Raw genomic sequence first — 18991 nt, 5'->3', positions numbered from 1 at the left:
GCTCTGGTGGGTGTGTGTTGGGGGGGGGGGTGGGGGGGGGGGGGGTGGGGGGGTGGGTTCGGGGGGGGGTTTGTAGTCCTATCAGCCTCCCCATACGCAGACCTGATAAGGCTATACGGACAGAGGCACGGGAAGAGGAAGTCAGTGGGTTTACAGTGGCTCTACTTCCTGTGGAGCGTGGGCCCATGTGGCAGGGAGTGATATGTCCCTCGTGGACACGGGTGCTTTCACCGCAGAGTCCGACCCAGTCACTTCCTGAAACAGGCAGCCCTTTTCTGAGGGTGACTTCCTGTAAGAGTATGACCTCTCTGTTTCTGCCGCTTAAGAGAATCTCAATGGAACAAAGACCCGGGGCTGCCCATGAGGGAGGTGTGCATTATTCTGTGTGTGTGTGTGTGTGTTTAGCGCTGCCACCGAGGCCTTTAGTCTAAAGGTTATCACTTGTGAAAATCACCCCCTCGGTCCCTGCTCATCTCTTTGAGTTTCACTAGTTGGGAGCACGAGGGGGGAACGATCGGGTTTCATCCAAATGTGCGCATTTGCAAGTGTGTGTACCGCGAGTGGCATGCTTTGTGTTGCTCCGCAAACACACAGAGTAAACGCCCACGCCGCTTTTGTGTTTACCTGCAGGTATTCGTTACCTATGGATCTCTCTCTCTCTCTCCCCCTCAGCTCTTTTTAAAAAGCCGGGCTGAGGTCTTTATCTCTCGGTCAAATCCCAATAGCAGGTATCCATGTCCAAAGGACCAAAGGGAGGAGGCCTCAGGGGGAGTGTGTTTGGTCTGGGTCAAACCTGGGTCAAGCCCCGGCCCAGTTTACATACTTTGCCTCCAACCTCCTGCAGCCCAGGTTACCTCAGCTTCACACAACAGCAGCTCCGCATCATCACTTCACATGTTAATTAATTCAATTTACATTTAAAAACAAATAAATAAATAAAAGGCTTCTACTTCAGTTTGAAGCTGGCGTTTTCAAAGTCTTGCCCCCGGGTGGGGTAGTCATGGCACGTTGACAGGTTTTCTTTGATTACTGACTTTTTCCTTTAAATCCATTTTTTTATTTTTTTTACTATTATTTTTTTGCTACACTATCAAAGCTGACCTTCAGTTTCATTTTGTTCAAGACGTATCATATTTCACAAACATTTATTTAACTTTAATTCTGGGTTATTTTTAGGCCTTACTTAAGTTTATTTGTATCATCGATTAAACTCAAATTAATTCATCTTTACTTTAGGCTAAATTGAAGTAATCGTCAATATAGAAACAAGGTTTGGAAGTTAGACAGAGTGAGATACTGAGAAAACTCAACTATGGCCGACCCTTATTCAAAGAAAACAATCCTCCCAGGTTTTTGACCAAAGATGCTGCTGCTGCTGCTGCTGCTGCTGGTGGCAGTGGTGTTTTGCTGGCATGAAATTGGCTTTGTGTGGCTGTCGTTAGGAGAGCCGGCTGGTAAATTCTCTTCTCCCTTTGTTAGAAAAGGGAGGGCTTCATGCATAATGGTCTTAGCCGGGGAGGTCTGCAACTGTGTCCATAAATTGAATTATTTCAATTTGAGAGCCAGAGAGAAGGAAAGAGAGCGAGAGAGAGAGTTAAATAAGGGCATCTTGGCGTGTGAGTGTGTGATGCATTTACATGTGAACATACGTATGTGTGTGTGTGGACGGAGAGACACAGGCTCATTCTTATTCCTCAACGGGGCTCGCATATTAAAAATGCCACACAAAAAAAAAAAAACCCAAGTTGCAGGAGATTATAGAAAAGACCAAATGTTGCCGTGCAGACGGAGACAAGAGCAGATTACAAAAAAAAAAACACAACTGCTACACTAGACCGGCGCTGGTGTGATGACTGTTTCCTGTGTGCAAATTACAGTTTGACAATGACACAGCTCTCTGTTGACGCGTGATGATAAACCACGGTCAAAAAAAGAAAAAAGAAAAGAAAAGAAATGTGACACTTTTCAGGAACAGAGATGAAACGGCCATGATCTGGACTACAGACGGGCCATGATCTGGACCACAGACAGGCCATGATCTGGACTACAGACAGGTCAGGAACTGAGCTACAGACAGGCCACAATCTGGACTACAGACAGGCCATGATCTGGACTACAGACAGGGCATTATCTGGACTACAGACAGGTCAGAAACTGGACTACAGACAGGCCATGATCTGGATTACAGATGGGCCATAATCTGGACTACAGACAGGTCAATCAAACGAATGCACATTTCTACCGAGCTCTAATACTTAATACACAAAGAGAAAACTTTTACAACATTAGCCGTAGCTGTATTAGCTTTTCAATAAGATTTTACTTTAAAAACAAAACGTACTTTCAAAAAGCTCAAGTCAATGTTCAAATCTCAGATTATATCCAACTTCTGTGAATTTCTTTACTTGTAAAATCATGTCCCAGATGCAGAAACCTCAGATTCATGTTTTTGTCTGTGTGCTGGGGGGGAGGAAGGGAGGGAGGGGAGAAGATGGGGGGGAGGGGAGAAAATATTCCTGACACAATATAATCGGCAGGAGACCATATGGCAAACTGGCAGCAAGCTATTTATCCTTATCCTCTTTGGAGGCTAAAATTAGCACTTGGCTGTTTGTACCTTTAAGCTGAACTCCAACCACTGTGATAGGACTAATAATAAAGACAGAGAAAATAAATATAGAAGGCCGTCCAACTGGCACAGATAACCTGTCTCTTCAACCTTCATTATTAACCCTTTCATTTTGTGTCTTTGTCAGAATAAAAAAAAAAGTCTGGACTGTCATGCCAATCACAGGGACTGGGAACATTTTTATTTTTGGTTGTTAAAATTATAATTTTTCATGATTGTCAACTATCCCTCTGTTAACGATTACGCTCATTTTTAAAATAAATAAATTTGTTTTTGTTTTTTTTACTTGACTGCATTTTAATACTCAAATTGTCTCCAGAAACACATGGGTCTGAACTTCAAAAATCACATCTGTGACAGCATTAGGTCAGGATATTGGAATAGTACAAGTACTGATCCAGGTTTTAGTCTAAGTCCATGTGTGAGTAGGGCCAGGATTTCCTGAACATGGACCCCCTTGGTCAGAATGACTACATATGAGGAGGCTAATCTCTTTATCAGTGCTTAAATAAACCTTAGTGCTCCCTCTGCATACAGTATGTGTGTGTGGTTCTGGAGAGGTGGGGGGGGTGTAGGGGTGTGGGGGTGTGGCCCATTAGTGTGTGCCAAGAGACCAAACGAAGCTAAACAAAGTGTTAATAGCTAGCTCCTTTCACTTCTGTCCTTCTCTCATTTGAAATCGCTCTCATTTACATCCAAACATGCTGCTTTAATTAATATTCCAGCACATGGAAATTATTTTCTGGGTTTTTTTTCCACATTAACAGCAGGAAGAGGCTGATGAAAAAAGAGAGAGAAAAAAAAAAAGAAAGAAAGAAAAGTCTCCGCCCGCCGACTAGAGGCAGAGGCGATTATGTGAATTCCCCATCCTGCTATCAGGTTTTTGTCTGAAAAGTTAACATCTATCTGATCAGAGGCCTCCTGGGCCCTGAGCTCAGCTCCTCTTCAGAGGAGGCGGAGGAGGCAGAGGGAGGGACGAGCCGCAGCAGGAGCAATGGAGGTGAGAGAGAACCTGAGAGTGTTGTATCAGACAGATGTAATGCAGTGTGACACGTCGGTGATGAGTGACTCTGATTTCACCGTCACATCCCCTACGAACGGGATTCACCGCTGCTGTGTGTGTGTGTGTGTGTGTGTGTGTGGGTTTGTGTGCGTGTGATTTGGAGCTGTAATTAAAGACAAAAGAATATTTATAAATTTGACACATTTCTTCGCCAAAAAAAAGTTCAAATACTACAGATCTGATCCATAACTACTGATCTGACCCATAACTACTGATCTGACCCATAACTACCGATCTGATCCATAACTACTGATCTGACCTATAAATACTGACCCAGTAATATATATCGCAATGGATTATAATATAATACGGGTTCAACTAGTTCAAAAACATGGACAGAATATGCTCAAAATGTGGGCCACGTCGCAGCCATACATATCGGACACCAAGTGTCAAATGTGGACCAACACATCAGTCTCAGAGGTCATTTCTACAGGTGATTAAACTTTCTATTTAGACAGAGCAGCACAGTGCCAGAAAGGAACCCACAAAGTGGGATGAATCACAACCAAAACGTGGCCCTCGTCGAGGACAGGAGCTAGGACACTGTAGGACTATACCTCAATGCTAAATGCTAAGCTTAGTGAGATGCAGCCCACATCCCCAGAGCTACTAAAGGCCCAAAATTCATGGCTAATGGGCAAGGCGACCAAATCATCGATTTGGGCAGAGTTCCACTACTTTGTACACTCAGAGTGTACCAAAAAGTACCTTCACGAGTGAAGGTTTTTCTGCCGTTCGTTTCCAGGACAAGTGCTTCACCACATTTCCACTTGTTTTCTGTTTGCAAAATCAAAGCCCCAGAGTTTTTTAAGTTCCAAAAGCAGATATCCAGTAATTTGACAAAAGTGGCATCTTCTTTTAGAGTCATGATTACACAAGAATGGTGCAAATTATGGTGCTTAGTACTGAAATAAACATGAATGCAGTCCTGGGTCCACACTTGTCAAACATGATGTCAGACGTCGGTGTTTTACACGAGGCTCGTTTCCCAAATAAATGTGGGAAATAATTTCCCCCGTTTATTTGTTTTCACTGGGTCAAAGTAGATGAAACGCTCTAACAAATAAGATTAAAAAATGCTTTAGCCGGGGGTTTTACATTTAGCACGTCATAATCTTCTCGCCACGACACACTGGAGACCTCTACAAGGCAAAAAGTGTGTGTAAATAGTATCTTTTAGCAAACACCAGTAATTAGATATAGGCATTTGGCATTCACGCCAGTCGCAAATTAAAGAAGAGCGTTTCCTGTAAACAGACAGAATGTGTCTACATCATTAGTGTGCCACAATTATAAGATGAGAGCTAAAGATACATTTCCATCCCACTTCAACTCCCCCACTGGAGCAAATGTAGAACCTCGTAGTTTTTATTTTCTTGTTTTTTTCCAACCGAGCATCTCGTGCTGGGTTTTAGAGAAGCACTGCATTATAGGATGTTTATAAGGAAAATTTTTTTTTTTTAATTTCTTGTTTTTTTCCAACCGAGCATCTTGTGCTGGGTTTTAGAGAAGCACCGCATTATAGGATGTTTATAAGGAAAAAACATTTTTTAAAAAACAAAAAACTAACAGATTATTAAAGATCAGACGAGGGTAAACAATATTAAATGAGTCATTGAAAGGATGCACAAAGGCCGCGAGTAACGGAGCGAGAGTGAAGGGGTTTTTTTCGTGCACACGTCACAAATGAATATGGATTTCATGTAAATGTTACACACACGGGCACATGGTAATGGTCTGGGGCAGACTTTGCATTTCTTTGGTCATGCAAACATGCTCACATGTAAGCAACAGTCAGACAGAGGCGGGAAGAACGGATGAATGGACGTCAGAGGAGGAAAGGGAAAGGCATTTTAGTCTACCTTTAAAATGAACAAAATGTACAAAATTTTATTTTTTTTTTTCTACCTTTAAAATGAACAAAATGTACATTTTTTTTTTAATCACATGTAATATAATTTGATAGGAGTTTGCAGAGAACTCTGGCGGAGATAAAATAATAATCAAGTCATGAGAACTTTCCGGACATGAGCAAATAAGAGGTTTATCTTAAAGATGTGTAAACATGATCGTTAACACACTCAGGACATAAATCCACAAGTCAAACAGTGAAGTAACCTCTGACACCTTATCAAATCCTTTTATGAGCGCTATCTTGTCACACATGCGAAATATTTACCTCAGCTTTTAAAAAAACCTGAGTTTGCCGAAGAAGATATCTTCATGTGTGTCATGAGGAGAGAGGAGAGGAAGCCACTTTGTTTACTTGTATTTCTGTCTCTTTCTTCCACGCGACCCCCAGCGCCCCCTGTGACACCAGCCCTAATCCTAAAAGCAAACTGGCCCCTGGCTGTGGGAACCTGATACAATTTCCTCTTTTGGAGAAAGCGGCGAACCCAGGCCACCGAAGGTTTACTTATTGCCCACGAGGTAATAAAAGTCATCGATGGTCATCATTTGCCACATTGGCTGCTGTGATAGAGAAAAGGTCATAAAGATCTCAGAGTATCTGACAGCGGCAGGAACGCGATTGGACAGCGAGGGGGGCCGGACGTCCCTTTTTTCCCAGGTAACCCGGGGATAATAATGTTTGTGATGTAGTAAATCCTGTTGAGGTTGAATAAACACGGCTACTGGCAGAGATGAGACGCTGAGAGTTGTTTTCTCAGGGTCTTTGGAGATTTACACTCTAGACCTTTTACTGACGTTGATTTTTATAAACGTCAAGTGAAAAGATATTAAAGAGTTTCTCACTGGCAAATCCTCAAATATTTTTTTTTTTTTACACACATTTATTCCATTATCAGCCAGGAGTTGGCAAAGTATTAACACCACAAATGTGTCATCAATATTAATAAAATGAATTAGAGTCACTAAAAATGGCATAAAAATAAAATGAATTAGAGTCACTAAAAATGACATTAATAAAAACTGCAAAGAAAAGGATTTGAATAAAAAATGTTGGCCAAGAAAAAGGCTAGAAATTGAAAAAAAAAAAGAAAAAGAAATTCCACCAAATGTGATTTTAAAACATCCTGGGGCAAAAGTCATGGCTTCCAAAATTTAGGTATGAAATATTCTCTGCACCAAAAACTGACCCCTGGCCAGATATTGGTCACACCTGGATGATGAGGAACCAGTGATGTGACATAATAAAGATGTAACCGTTTTCTTGGAGACGTTTATGTGACTCAAAAGACTTTCAAACATCTCTGAACAGCATGGAACGCTCTCGGCTGGGAAAACTCTTCTGTCTGCTTTTCCCCTCACACACTTGTTACAAACACACACACACACACACATACGGCTTCAACCCTGAGATTCTCTACAGCTGTTTTTTCCTCTCAGTATTTTTCAACGCTTTCATTTTCTCTTTTTTCTGCCTTGTTCTGGCTGCGAGAAAATCTAACAGAGAATCATGTTTGTGTCTGCCAGCAATGCTGTACCATTACACACACACAGGTACACACACAGACACACACACACACCTCCAGTAATCCAGACTGCAGACTAATGAGGGGAACCACAAACCTTTTATCTGCCCACAGTCTCTCACATTTTACCCAGATTACAGTGGGAGCTGGGCTTCACTGAGACAAGTACCAAACGCAGGATATTTACTCCACGGCTGCTCTAAAAAAAAAAAAAAAAAACCTGCCCAGGAGAAACTTGTTCGTCAGTAGAATACTTTGTTTTATGTGCAAATTTACGAGCTTTTTTTTCTTTGCGTGTTTGCTCAGAACCAATCAACACCTCTGATGTTAAAGCTGGACTTAGTTAATTTCCGCTCGACTTGAACTGGCTGAGAGCTGACCTGCCGTTAAATTTAACGACACTGAATTACAGCACTGTAAGGTTTTATGTGCATAAAAGTATTTTTAAATTGTAAGCTTTTTTTTTTACCAATTTTTGTTTTTAAGAGTAATTACGTTTTAAAGTTTCAACTGCCTGTTGGAAAGAGAAGCCATCAGAGAGGGACTTGGGCACAGACACACAGCGTCGTTCCTTCCAGTCTGCTGGACAATCGGACCAGTTAATTGGTGACTTTGAAGGGGCCACATGAAGCTGTCTGATTGGCCGCTGCCCTCGGCTATATAAACATCTAACGTTGCTGCCTGAATCGTTACTGAAAGAATTCTCAACGTTCTTGACCAAAATAGCCACCAAAAGTACCTTTTAAAAAAACAATTGTAGCAGCTGCGCTAACGTCCGACTAGCAGAGCAGCAGCAGCAGCTGACCAGGTCACCGCCTGGGCATCATGGGGCGGGCAATTCTCACTGCTGCATACAGTATGTTATCTGTTAGCTCCTCCGCTGCCCTCCCGGCACTGATGCTTCACAGACGAGCGTGGACTACAATGAGGCTTCTCCAGAGGGTTTCTGGGCATTAAACAAAGGGGCCTGTTGGTAGGAATACAGCTAGCAAACAGCTGTGCTAATAGAGTGGGACTAATTAAGCACAGGGCTGCTCTCTACTTCCAAGCTTGGAGGATGTTTACAAAGATCTCCCAGAGAACAGGGAGGAGAAAAATAAGAGGCGTTCGTCTTTCTTCTCCGTCGTCTTTGTCTGTTCTTCAGGGAGAGATGAGCTGAACACCCAGGGCTGATTTTAATGACATGTGTGAAGCAAATGTGATGTGATCCTCCCCTTCATTTTATTTTCTATCTGCCAATGGAATGCTCCAGCACTTAAAAAATACCATTGTGGTCGAGAGCATAAACGGCATGAGCGAGAGCTCAGCATGTGAGTATTGTCGCCACATGCAAAAATAAATAAAATAATATGTATATATATATTTTCTTTTATTGCACATATTGCCACTAGGAAACAAAGCTTTTTTTCTTTTATTGCACAGATTGCCACTAGGAAACAAAGTAGTGCAGAACATCTGTTCATACATTTGAATCACACAATAAGGAAGAGAGGAAGCTAGAAAGTCAAGAAAAAAACTCAAAATATTTCCGGGTTTTAAGGAAGTCGAACTGAACTCCTAAAGTAACGAGAAAACATAGCGAAAAAAACCTGATGTAAATGCATTTTGGGTGGGGTCGTAGGCTAGGCTAGTCATGCCTATAATATCGCACTATATCGTATGGTTGCCCCTGTATCGTGATACGTATCGTAACACCAGATTCTTGCCAACACACACACTCCTGATGTAACACCAGATTCTTGCCAACACACACTCCTGATGTGCTAACTGTAGCATGTAGCATGCTCCATCCGTTAACAGGAATCAAATCAATCGTGTAGCTAACAATCCTATTTAGAGGACAACAGACACAATAGACCGCTCTGATCAGCGCCTCTATAAGGCTGCGCCCGGCTTCAGTAGAACCTTTGTGACCTGAAACAGACCGCGTGAGTAAAAGAGTGTGGAACGAGGGATGGAAAATGAAGAAGAAGAGGAAGTAGGGAAGGGAAGGGAGGGAGAGCGAGAGTGAGAGCCATTAACTGCGCTGCGGCACAGTCTCAGGCAGAAAATGAGGAAAGTGTAGAAGAAAGACAGAGGGAAAGGTCAGTGAGAAAAAGCAATCTGTTAAAGGTAGAGGAGAAAAGAAGGTGAGGTGAAAATAACACTTAAACCCGAGGTGGGGGTGGGGGGGGGTACGGGGGGCCAAGAAGGAGGAAGAGGAAAGAGGGAAAGAATGAAAGACCAGGTCAGAAGAAAGAAATGGAAGAAAGTCAGATGAGAGAAACTGGAGATAAAGGTGGATGGAAACTGTGGGAGAGATGGAGGGAGAGGGGGAATCGTAAGAACAGAAGGGAGAAGGAAACATCAGGGAGGAGATGAGACAAAAGAATGACAACATGAAAAAAAAAACAACAAAAAAAACAAAGAGGAAAAACAGAGATGTAAAAAAGGGGCAGATGGGGACAGGGGAGCAGAGTGAACAAAGAAGGGGTGAGAGAGGGAGGAAAAAAGGGAGGATAAACAAGGGTCGTGTTCTAGAGCTAGAGTGGGAGGCAAAGAAATAGAACTAGGGGGAGGAGAGAAAAGAGAGAGAGAGGGAGAAAGAAAACTGACTGAAAATAAAAGAGAGGCGACGAGAGAGTAGGTGGGAGACAAGGGAAAAGTAGAGGGAGGAAGGATGTAAAGATGAAAGAGGAAGTAAAAGAAATGACAGAGATACAGAGAGAGGAGGAGAGAGGGAGAGGGAGAGAGAGCAGAGAAATAACAGCTTCCTGGGATTACACAGTGACTGACACACAATTTACCCCGACCAATATGACGTGGCTCTGATATCACTTAACATGACAACCTGAAACCAGTCCAACATGTCCTCTGGTGTTTAGTGTCACACACACACAAACACACACACACTTTGGTTCTTGTGCTCTGTAGGCGCCTCACACAGACGTAGAGCGTTCCCTAGCACCTATTACAAATTATACATCTTAATCCTTAATCCAAACTCTGAATCTGACTGTGATTCTAATCCTAACTCTAATCTTGAATTTCAAAACACCCTCTCACTGTGAAAATGTCCTCAAAACAAGTGTATTTATCTGTTGGAAAAAAAAAGAGAGAGTCCTCACAAGTATAGCTATAACCAGTTTACACACACACACACACTTGCAGTGAGTGACATCAGACGGTCTGCAGGTGAAACAGAGACAGTGTTCACTGTGACCTGGATCAGACTGCAGGCCTTTAGAGTGAGAAGAAGAAGAAGAAGTGACAGCGCCGGGCCAAAAAAAAAAAAAAAAAAATCATTCAAACAGCTGGAATGAAAAATGTCGAACTGTCAGAGGCGCCGCAGGTTTCAATAACTGAGAAAACCACACGTAAACCGAAACCTGGAATCAGTGAGTCGGTGAGTCAAGATCAACTCCACTCTCTGTCTCTGTCTCTCCAACATCTCCTTCACCAGACGTGGAAATCACCAACACACAAACAACACACGGAGACTCTCTCATCCAGGGTTTTACCCTCAAATCAACGTCAACAAACGAACAAAACAATAACCGGGGGGGCGGAGGGGGTGTGTGGTGACGACAGGAGAGATGGAGTGTGGGGTGAGAGGATGAGAGGATGAGGAAGAGGGGGAGGGGGAAACATGAAGAACCAGAGCCATAATAGGAAAGATGTGGAAAAATGAACTGTCATCCTGGTCAATAAAGGGCAAAGGTTACAGAAGCCAGAGTCCAAACCAGGCACAGAGTCTGTTCATTAGAGTGACCAATCAAATCCCGCCTGGCTGCCCCCAGACCATTAGTCATCAGAGGACACACACAGACAGACACACACACACACACAGACATGTCTTTGTGGTGCTGTGAGTCCAGTCTTTTAACACTGTCCTCTCTCCATATTATCACTTCTGTCTTTTCTTTCCATCTGAACCCTCGGTCCCTCAGCTCTTTTGTCAAAGTGTTACTAAATATTGAGCAACACAGACGAAGACACAGGGGTGAGACGGGGAGAGAGAGAGAGAGTGTGTGTGTGTGACAAAAAAAGGTGTGTGTGTGTGTGTGTGACAAAAAAAATAAAAGAAATCTCAGTGGATGTGGATTTGAATGAACTATAAACTGATCGACTTAGAGTCAAGTAAATCCACCCGTAAATGTTTGGATTTTTTTCAGAATCTTGAAGTAAAATCCAGTCAATCTCCAACCTAAATAATTTCTTCTGCTTGTGTTTACTGTAATATAATGTCTGTCCACTAGGTGAACATGGTGTGTGTGGATGTGTGTTGATGTTGACCATATAAACAGCTGCTCATTGGAGAGGAAGGTGGAGGTGGTGGTGGTGGAGGTGCTCCAGCTCTCCCCTTCTCCCACCCAGGCTCTGCCTCCTGGCACTGGCAACCCAGCAAAACTGCTCTCCTTGACATCGCCTTTAATAATAAATGAACTGGCTCTGGGTTGTTTTGTTTTGTTTTTTTTCTTTTCACCTACAGTTTGTTCGCAGTGACACCAGACCAGCCCACAAACCATTGTTGGTCTCATCAGACAACAAACACAACAAGAAGATGGAGACGAGGCCGAATAAAATGGTAAAATATTTTAAAAGTTTTTTTCATTATTTGGGTTGTTATTATACTGGAAACGTGTATTATTATTATTAATAATAGTTTTTTTTTATTATTTGTTTATAATATTTATTTTATTTTGTGAGGTACCCCTGGGGGCAGTCGTTTGCTTTTTTTAAACACTGCTGGTTCTGTATATCATAACAAATATCTATAATTATATTGCCGTTTCTGCAACTTGTCCTTTTGTCTAACTGTGGCAATCTGACAACCACAACAAAAAGCCTTTTTTCTTCTTCTTCTCTAAGAGTGAGGAAACCTCTTGGACGAGATGTGAAACATTTTCTAGAAAACTCCGCCTGGGCCAAAGAATCCTGAAAGTACAGTACACTCCAGAGGATACCCTGAGCTGGATGACTGGGAATCTTCACAGACAACTGTCAGCGCTTCAAAGTCCTCCATCAGGACTGGATTTTATATGTCCTTGATATATAGTTGCTGATTTTATAAACATTTTGTTCTTCACCTCCTCCGACGCATGAGCACGCAGATACGTAGGAAAATGAAAAAAGTGGATTCTGACCTTGTTCGCTGCTGTTGTCGCCGCTGTGTGACGTGTGTCCACCGCTGGACGGCCCTGGCGTTCCTCCGGAGCGCGTGGACCCTGTGTCATCGTGATCTCTGTTCCAGGACGTCTGTGGAACAGAAAGGAGCAGAGACGGTCAGTTTGTTGTACTTATTTCCTTTCATTTGCCCCCCCCAAAAAACACAAACTCTCACTCCCAGCAATCTTTTATAATTCTGCAGCTCCATGCCCTGTCACGCAGCGTGTAAACCCTGTAATAATCTCGTGAACGGAGGAGAACGAGGTGGGAGGGAGGAGTGGGGGGGGGGGGGACTCCATGAAGACAGAAGACCCAGAAGAACAGTGAGGCCAACATGTTGTATTAGTTCCCAGATTTCTGAGGCATGCAATCCACGGCTGCCTCCATTTGGCCCAAACCACTAGCAGATGAAAATACAAAACAGGCTACAACCTACGATAGGCCGCAGCAGAGAGCGCCAGGGAGTGATGTCACCCCAGAGGAGCAGAGGAGTCACGGGGGAGGTGGTGGTGGGGAGGGGAAGGTAGGGGAGCGGGGAGGTAAATAATTCAAACTATTGCTACATACAGTAAGTATAAAATTCCAGTTTGGCTCAGAAAGGTTTTTAAGAGGCCGACCTTTCACCTTATGTACTGCAGATTCAAATTACCTTCATGGTAAAGCAGAGCCACAGTGGTCACATGACTAAGCACACTTAGCTTGGACTTAGCACAATATACAGCACGGTGCTAATGTTTGAGGCAGGTGTGTAGATTTAGGATAGAATTCTTTTTTTCTCAGCTTTTACTTTTATGGTTATTTAATAAATATAAATGATTTTCCAGTCATCTTTGACCATTTGGGGCCATTTAATAAATGGAGTCAATTGTATATACTGTATATATTTGAATGTGGCTTTTGAAAACGCTCCAGAAAACTGGGTGGCCTTGTTTCAAAACATCTCAAACTTAAACCAGAACCCTCCATTTTCCAAACACATCCTGAACTTTGGCTCAAGATGTCAAGTCTGGGTCGAAGCTATGTTTTGTGTTCATATCATATCTCAGCAAAAAAATAAAAATGTAGCTGCACTCTTCCCCAAGGTCAATGACTGAACCATGGGAAACTGGGCAGGTGGGATTCCTACCACCGTGGTTCTCTGGCTGGCACTGGAACTAAACGGGAGGGTTTGTGTTTTTCTCTCTGAAGGAGAAACTCTAAAGAAGAGAGAAAAGGAAATGGAATCTCTTATCACACACACCAGCCTTTAACAAACAAACACAGACACACAACTAAACGGAGGACACACAGGCAGACACCGAGCGGCCGCCTCCTCCAGCACCACCCGCATGTGCTGCTCTCTCTTCAAATCAAATGAAGCAAACATCAGGAGGAGGCGTGCGACAAAACCAGCCATGGAAAACCCACATGGAAGAGGAACCAGTGCTAATCTTGGGAGAACAAATGGTTTCAATTGAGGTACAGCTACGAGCAGTGTGTGAAGAGGAACTTTAAAAAAATGAAAAATAAATTTAAAAAAAAGTTCACATTTATCCACGACACGAGGTTTGTTTTAGAACAAAATGCAAAAGGGGGAAAAAAAAAAAGACAAAGTCAGCAAACTCAACACAGTTGGGCTGCATTAGAGCTGGTTCGCTGGTTCCTGAGCTATGAAATTATTATCCGCCGCTTACATGGCCAATATAACTGTTGTTTTCCCAAATTGGACTTGGAGGCATTGCGATCGGGAGGAAACTCACCCACAACAAGGCATGACGAGGAGATAAACGCTGATTTCAGAGGATAAGATACCGAGAGGGTATTTATTTTCAGCTCTCACAAGTTCGCCCCCCCCTTTTTTTTTTTGGCTGACTATGGAGGAGTGCAAAATGAAACACCCGTGCATGACTGAGTGACTCCAGAGAACATCAGAAATGAGGTAATCCACACCACATGCTCAGCACGCTAACAGTAAACGCCGGCTTTAGCTAGCGTTTGGCAAAAGAGCAGGTTTGAAAAATATGATGTAGAAATTGTTTATTCAGAACTATATAAAAAGAAATGTACTCTGGAGATGTTCAGCTGTGGCATGTATTAAAAAAATTTAAAAAAAATAAATAACAAGAGCCTCCGGTTTGTAAAATGATTTTTTTTTTCTTTCTAGTTTTGTAAATTCAACTTCAAAACAATACTTCAAAAAGCAGAGGAGAGGAGAAAACAGGAACCCAGTGCATTAGCTGTAATTGAACAAAAGAGTGTGTCTGCTGGGAGGTGGCCACTACGGCCCCATGGGAAACGGGGCGGGGCCTAGAGAGAGAGCCTGGTGGCATCTCTGTGGGAAAAGGCGGGTTATTTATAATCACAGGCCCACATGGAATTAATACACACCTGATATCACACACAACACAACACACAAACACACACGTATGTATATATGTGTTTATGTTTTTTAAATGCCTCTTAGTTTGGATTCAATATTGAACAATCTGAGTTTCTAATTTTAACTGATATATTTGAGGAAAACGTTGTTTTTTGTTGTTGTTTTTTTTGCTACATGAATCGATAGTTGCTCGTAGGGTTGTGTTTTAGCAAGAATCTGACGATTCGTTACGTATCACGATACGAGGGCAATGATATTTTCTTACACCCCAGTTGCTTAGTCAACTTTTATTTACTCTTTTATTCTACTATGATGTACTTCAGAGCTCACCAGTAAACGTGACTTTTTTTGAAACTATTTGATTATTTACATTTGACTCTTTCTGTTCAAATTTTGACTTTTGACTCTAACTAGGGGCCAATTTTTTTACATTTTCTGTTCTATGCTAAAAACAATTACAACACCGTGTCAGAGCGTTTGAGAAGGTTAGTGACCAACAGTTTGAACAAACAGCTTCTACAACAACAACCCATCAACACTGTAAAAACTATGACGACAACAAGACAGGAGCAGCTGAGGTACTCAGATAAATAAAAGTGTTTCAAATGTTTTAATTTTGATCAAAGTGCATCATTTTGCAGAATAACAAATGTTTTAATTTTGATCAAAGTGCATTATTGTGCTATATAACCGTTCATCGTCGTCTGACTTCAACGTAGTGACAAAGAAGCTGCTGTTTTGGAGAGTTCTGGCCTCCTCAAAGGACGCTTCAACTTCTCCGCATTATCATAACATGCACACACTAATAACTTCTTATCTACCTTTTGTACATACATACCGCTGTACTGCAACACACACACACACACACCCTCACAGAGTCCCTATTTGCCTAAGTACACACCTTGACCACAAGACACACATTGACAAATGAAACACACGCTCACACCTTCAGCTCACAAAGACGGTGAACACAGGTGTGTGTCTGTGCTTTGACAATGTGTGATATTTAGAGTCGTCAGGTGACCCGCTGCATAAACAGGACGCACAAAGAAACACAGAAAAAGAGCTTTTCTTCTCCACACCAAACACTGACTCCCCAGATCCCTCCCCTGCGATGAGCCGGTACTGTAGTCACCCCACCCTGTCCCTCTCCTCCGTGCAGGATGTATGTTCGATTCAGAGCTTAATTGTTTAGTAACTTCAATTTTCCACTTTTTTTTTTTTTTTGCAGCCCAGCTTTGGCTGAACTTCTTAAATCTGCGTCTGCGTTCGGAAGGGAAACCTGATTGTGAGCCATGCATACTTTTTTCTTTACCTTTTTTTTTTTCCTCCTCTCTCTCTCGTCCCTGCACCACCCTAATTCACCATGAAAAGATTTTCCTCGCTGGAAATTCTGATTCCACTATGATCGGTGAGGCATTCCAATCCAATGCATTCTCATTGTGCTGCATCTAAGATGCGAGGGGCGGGGGGGAGCGATGGGGGGGAGGATTCCCTCTCTGTCGGTGCCAGGCTCCATATCATACAAGCGCTCATGCAAGAAACGCTGCCCTGCCAATTCATTTGCAATAATAAAAGAAAATGTTTAAGGTTGTTGAGCTTTAGCTCGCCGCCCTCCCTGCTTCCTTCCTCACGGTGAAATGTCTCTTTGTGACGATGGATATTTACTTTTCGCTCGGTGCCAGGGAGCGTGCAGGGAATAATCGTATGTGCATACTTAACGCCACAGACATAAATATCCAAATAAACCCTGGCTGGCTGACACACACACACACACACACACACACAGTCACAGACACACTCTTCAGTGGTGGTACATCTGAATCAAAGATGACAGTTGGCCAACTCCATCCCCCAAAATTCCTCGGTGCAGCTGTTCCGTGCACAGATGTATACAGAAAGGTGCGTAGACATGACGTTGAAAAAAAATAAATTTAAATTTCATTAGAATTGGTTCTCTTCCTAAAAAATACTTGTGGCATTTAGTAAATTCTTATTCTCAGTTGACGCACATTGATGGTAAATCATGGCATGAATCACAAACATGAATCAACATCTTGCGTGACACACATGCTAGACCAAACCATTAAGGGTTGGTGTGTCATTCCTCAGCTGTTTTTTCAGCCATTATCACATTGTTGTGGACAGTCAACCTGTGTAGTTAACACAGAAAATCTTTCACTGCTGCATCATCAAATTAAAATCTAGCAGGACAGTAATGTTTTTTGGGGGTTTTTTTGTGGCCTTGTAAAAACCTGTGAACATAGGCAGAGAACCGGCGGCCAAGCTGTTCAATGGCAAACCCCTGTTTACTTTACTTTTCCACTGTGACTAGACGGAGCAGAAGCAGGATCTGCCCCTCTGATAACCAGCCAGGCAAGTGTTCGTCCAACTACGTCGTCTTCCTCCACCCCGCTCCTCCCCTCGCTGCAATATCAGTACTTCCAAAATGAAAAGAAGGGGCTGATAATGGTATGCACAGTACAAAAAAAAAAAGAACCCCTCCTTCATTCCTTCCCTCCCTCCCTCCCAGTTCTGCACTCCCCATTCCATAAGTCTTTACAATAGACAAAGAAAAAAAAAAGAAATAACCTTATAATTGCTGCAGGGGCTGAGGGAGAAAACTGGATTTGGTCTCTTGAGTAGGTAAAGTATGCTACACCGAATAGCCGTCAGGTACTCACTCTGCTGGCTTTTTAAAACTGGTGGGTTAACCTCGCAGTCGAGCTGAGATAATTACATGTTTGAGATAATTAGCAGAGCTTTCCAAGTCCATTTAAACGACAGTCGCAGAAACTGATTTTTTTTTTCCCTCCTCTCCCACTTCGGCTCTCACTTGTTTACTCTCGGCGAGCTCTAATCCAAACAAAAACATCAACTGCAGCGCCCGACCATCCCTGCTATCTCAACCCAAACACAGATTTTTTTTTTTTTTTGTAGTTGTGAATGAAAAGGCAGGCGTAATTTCTTAATGACATGTTTTTGCTGTGGTTTCTTCGTTAGCCGAGCCTCCGCGCTGCACGGCGATGTTCTCTGTGGACTCCTTGGAGACGGGGCTGTTTGTGACGGCGGCCATTGTCAGAGGCTTGCAGGGGGTTAAGAGGGAGAGGAACTTTCCATTAGCTAAGTACACATGTGTTAAGCCCAGGTTATTGTTTACTTAGCCTAAGAAACCGCAGCAGGCCTCGGGGACAGACACGGCTGCACCAATCAGAAGTAACACGAGAGTCAAAGCCAAGAAAAACTCTGCAGCAGAGTTGGCACACTTTCCCAGGAACTAGAATCTCTTATTAACAGACAAAGAGACACAACAGAAGATCAATCTCAAACTTGGACAAAGTTGAGGCAGAGGCTGGTTCACTTCTCACTTCAACTGCATTAACAGTCGTTCAACTTTGTCTCTCGATGAAAATGCTGACGGGACAGTCACGTCATCGCATTGTCCATGACAGTGTAAATAAATTAAATAAAAATCAAATCAAAATGCATGTTGTCTCTGTTAACAAAAAAGTTGTTTTGATTGAAACAAATGCATGCATTTCCAGAGAAGTGAACAAACATTTCTGATGGGTTTTTTTTTGTTTTTGTTTTTTTGTTTTTTTCGCAACTCGCTGAAGAGAATCTTGTGGCCACCATCGCACAATGACACATTAATTTTAAGCAGCAATAAATGATTTCAAAACAAGTAATAAATCAGTCAGGAGGATCCGGAGACTAGTAATTGTAAACATTAAAAAGATTTTTTGAAAATATATGAAGGCATATACGAGGCTCATGATGCTGCCCCCCCACCCTCTCCACACCCACACACCCCTCCTTTGAAGCCACTCTGGCCTTGATTTGCTTAATCAGAATCACCCCTACTTGCTATTCCACCACAATAATGAAGAGGCTAAGAAACACACACGGTCACGTGGTCCTGCTCTTTGTATCACTTGTTGAATTCTTAACAGCCGCCCCACATTCACTCCCCAGTGGAGGAAAAAAAAAGACTGGGGGGAGTTTAGGAGGAGGGAGGGAGTCTGTGTGGGGAATAGAAAGGGGTTCCAGAACTCTTCCCCCTTTCAGCTACAATAGCTGCAATTACCAACAATCACCACTGTGGTTGAGAAGTTTGGACGAGGAGCAGCGGTGTAACAGCGCAGGACGAAGAGCCAAGTCGTCCAGAACTCCATCTGTACCTCCACCAGAAGCTGATGGAGTCGTGACGGTGCTGCACCGATTGGGGAAAAAAAAAATTGCAGCTGACCCCCCCTCCACCTCCCCAGCGGTTGGTGACTTCCATTCAGCTGGGAGGGGCGGGAAGGGCTAAAGAGGTCAAACTCTGACCAGCAGAAGTTAGCTAAACCAACACT

At 42.9% G+C, this 18991-nt stretch overlaps 1 protein-coding gene across 1 annotated transcript in view; it reads right to left on the bottom strand.

Moving 5' to 3' along the window:
• meis1b (Meis homeobox 1 b) overlaps positions 1 to 18991 on the bottom strand; it is an 88974-nt gene that overhangs the window by 56479 nt on the left and 13504 nt on the right. Inside the window, exon 7 of the mRNA XM_017037084.2 lies at positions 12256 to 12367. Coding sequence (XP_016892573.1) covers positions 12256 to 12367 — 112 coding nt within the window. The remainder of the gene's footprint in view (positions 1 to 12255; positions 12368 to 18991) is intronic.

Source organism: Cynoglossus semilaevis, chromosome 12 (assembly GCF_000523025.1).
Source record: "Cynoglossus semilaevis isolate Cse_v1.0 chromosome 12, Cse_v1.0, whole genome shotgun sequence".
In the NCBI taxonomy this organism is placed as follows: Eukaryota; Metazoa; Chordata; class Actinopteri; order Pleuronectiformes; family Cynoglossidae; genus Cynoglossus; species Cynoglossus semilaevis.
Note: the sequence above shows the minus strand (reverse complement) of the source record. Positions and strands in the feature narration are given on the sequence as shown.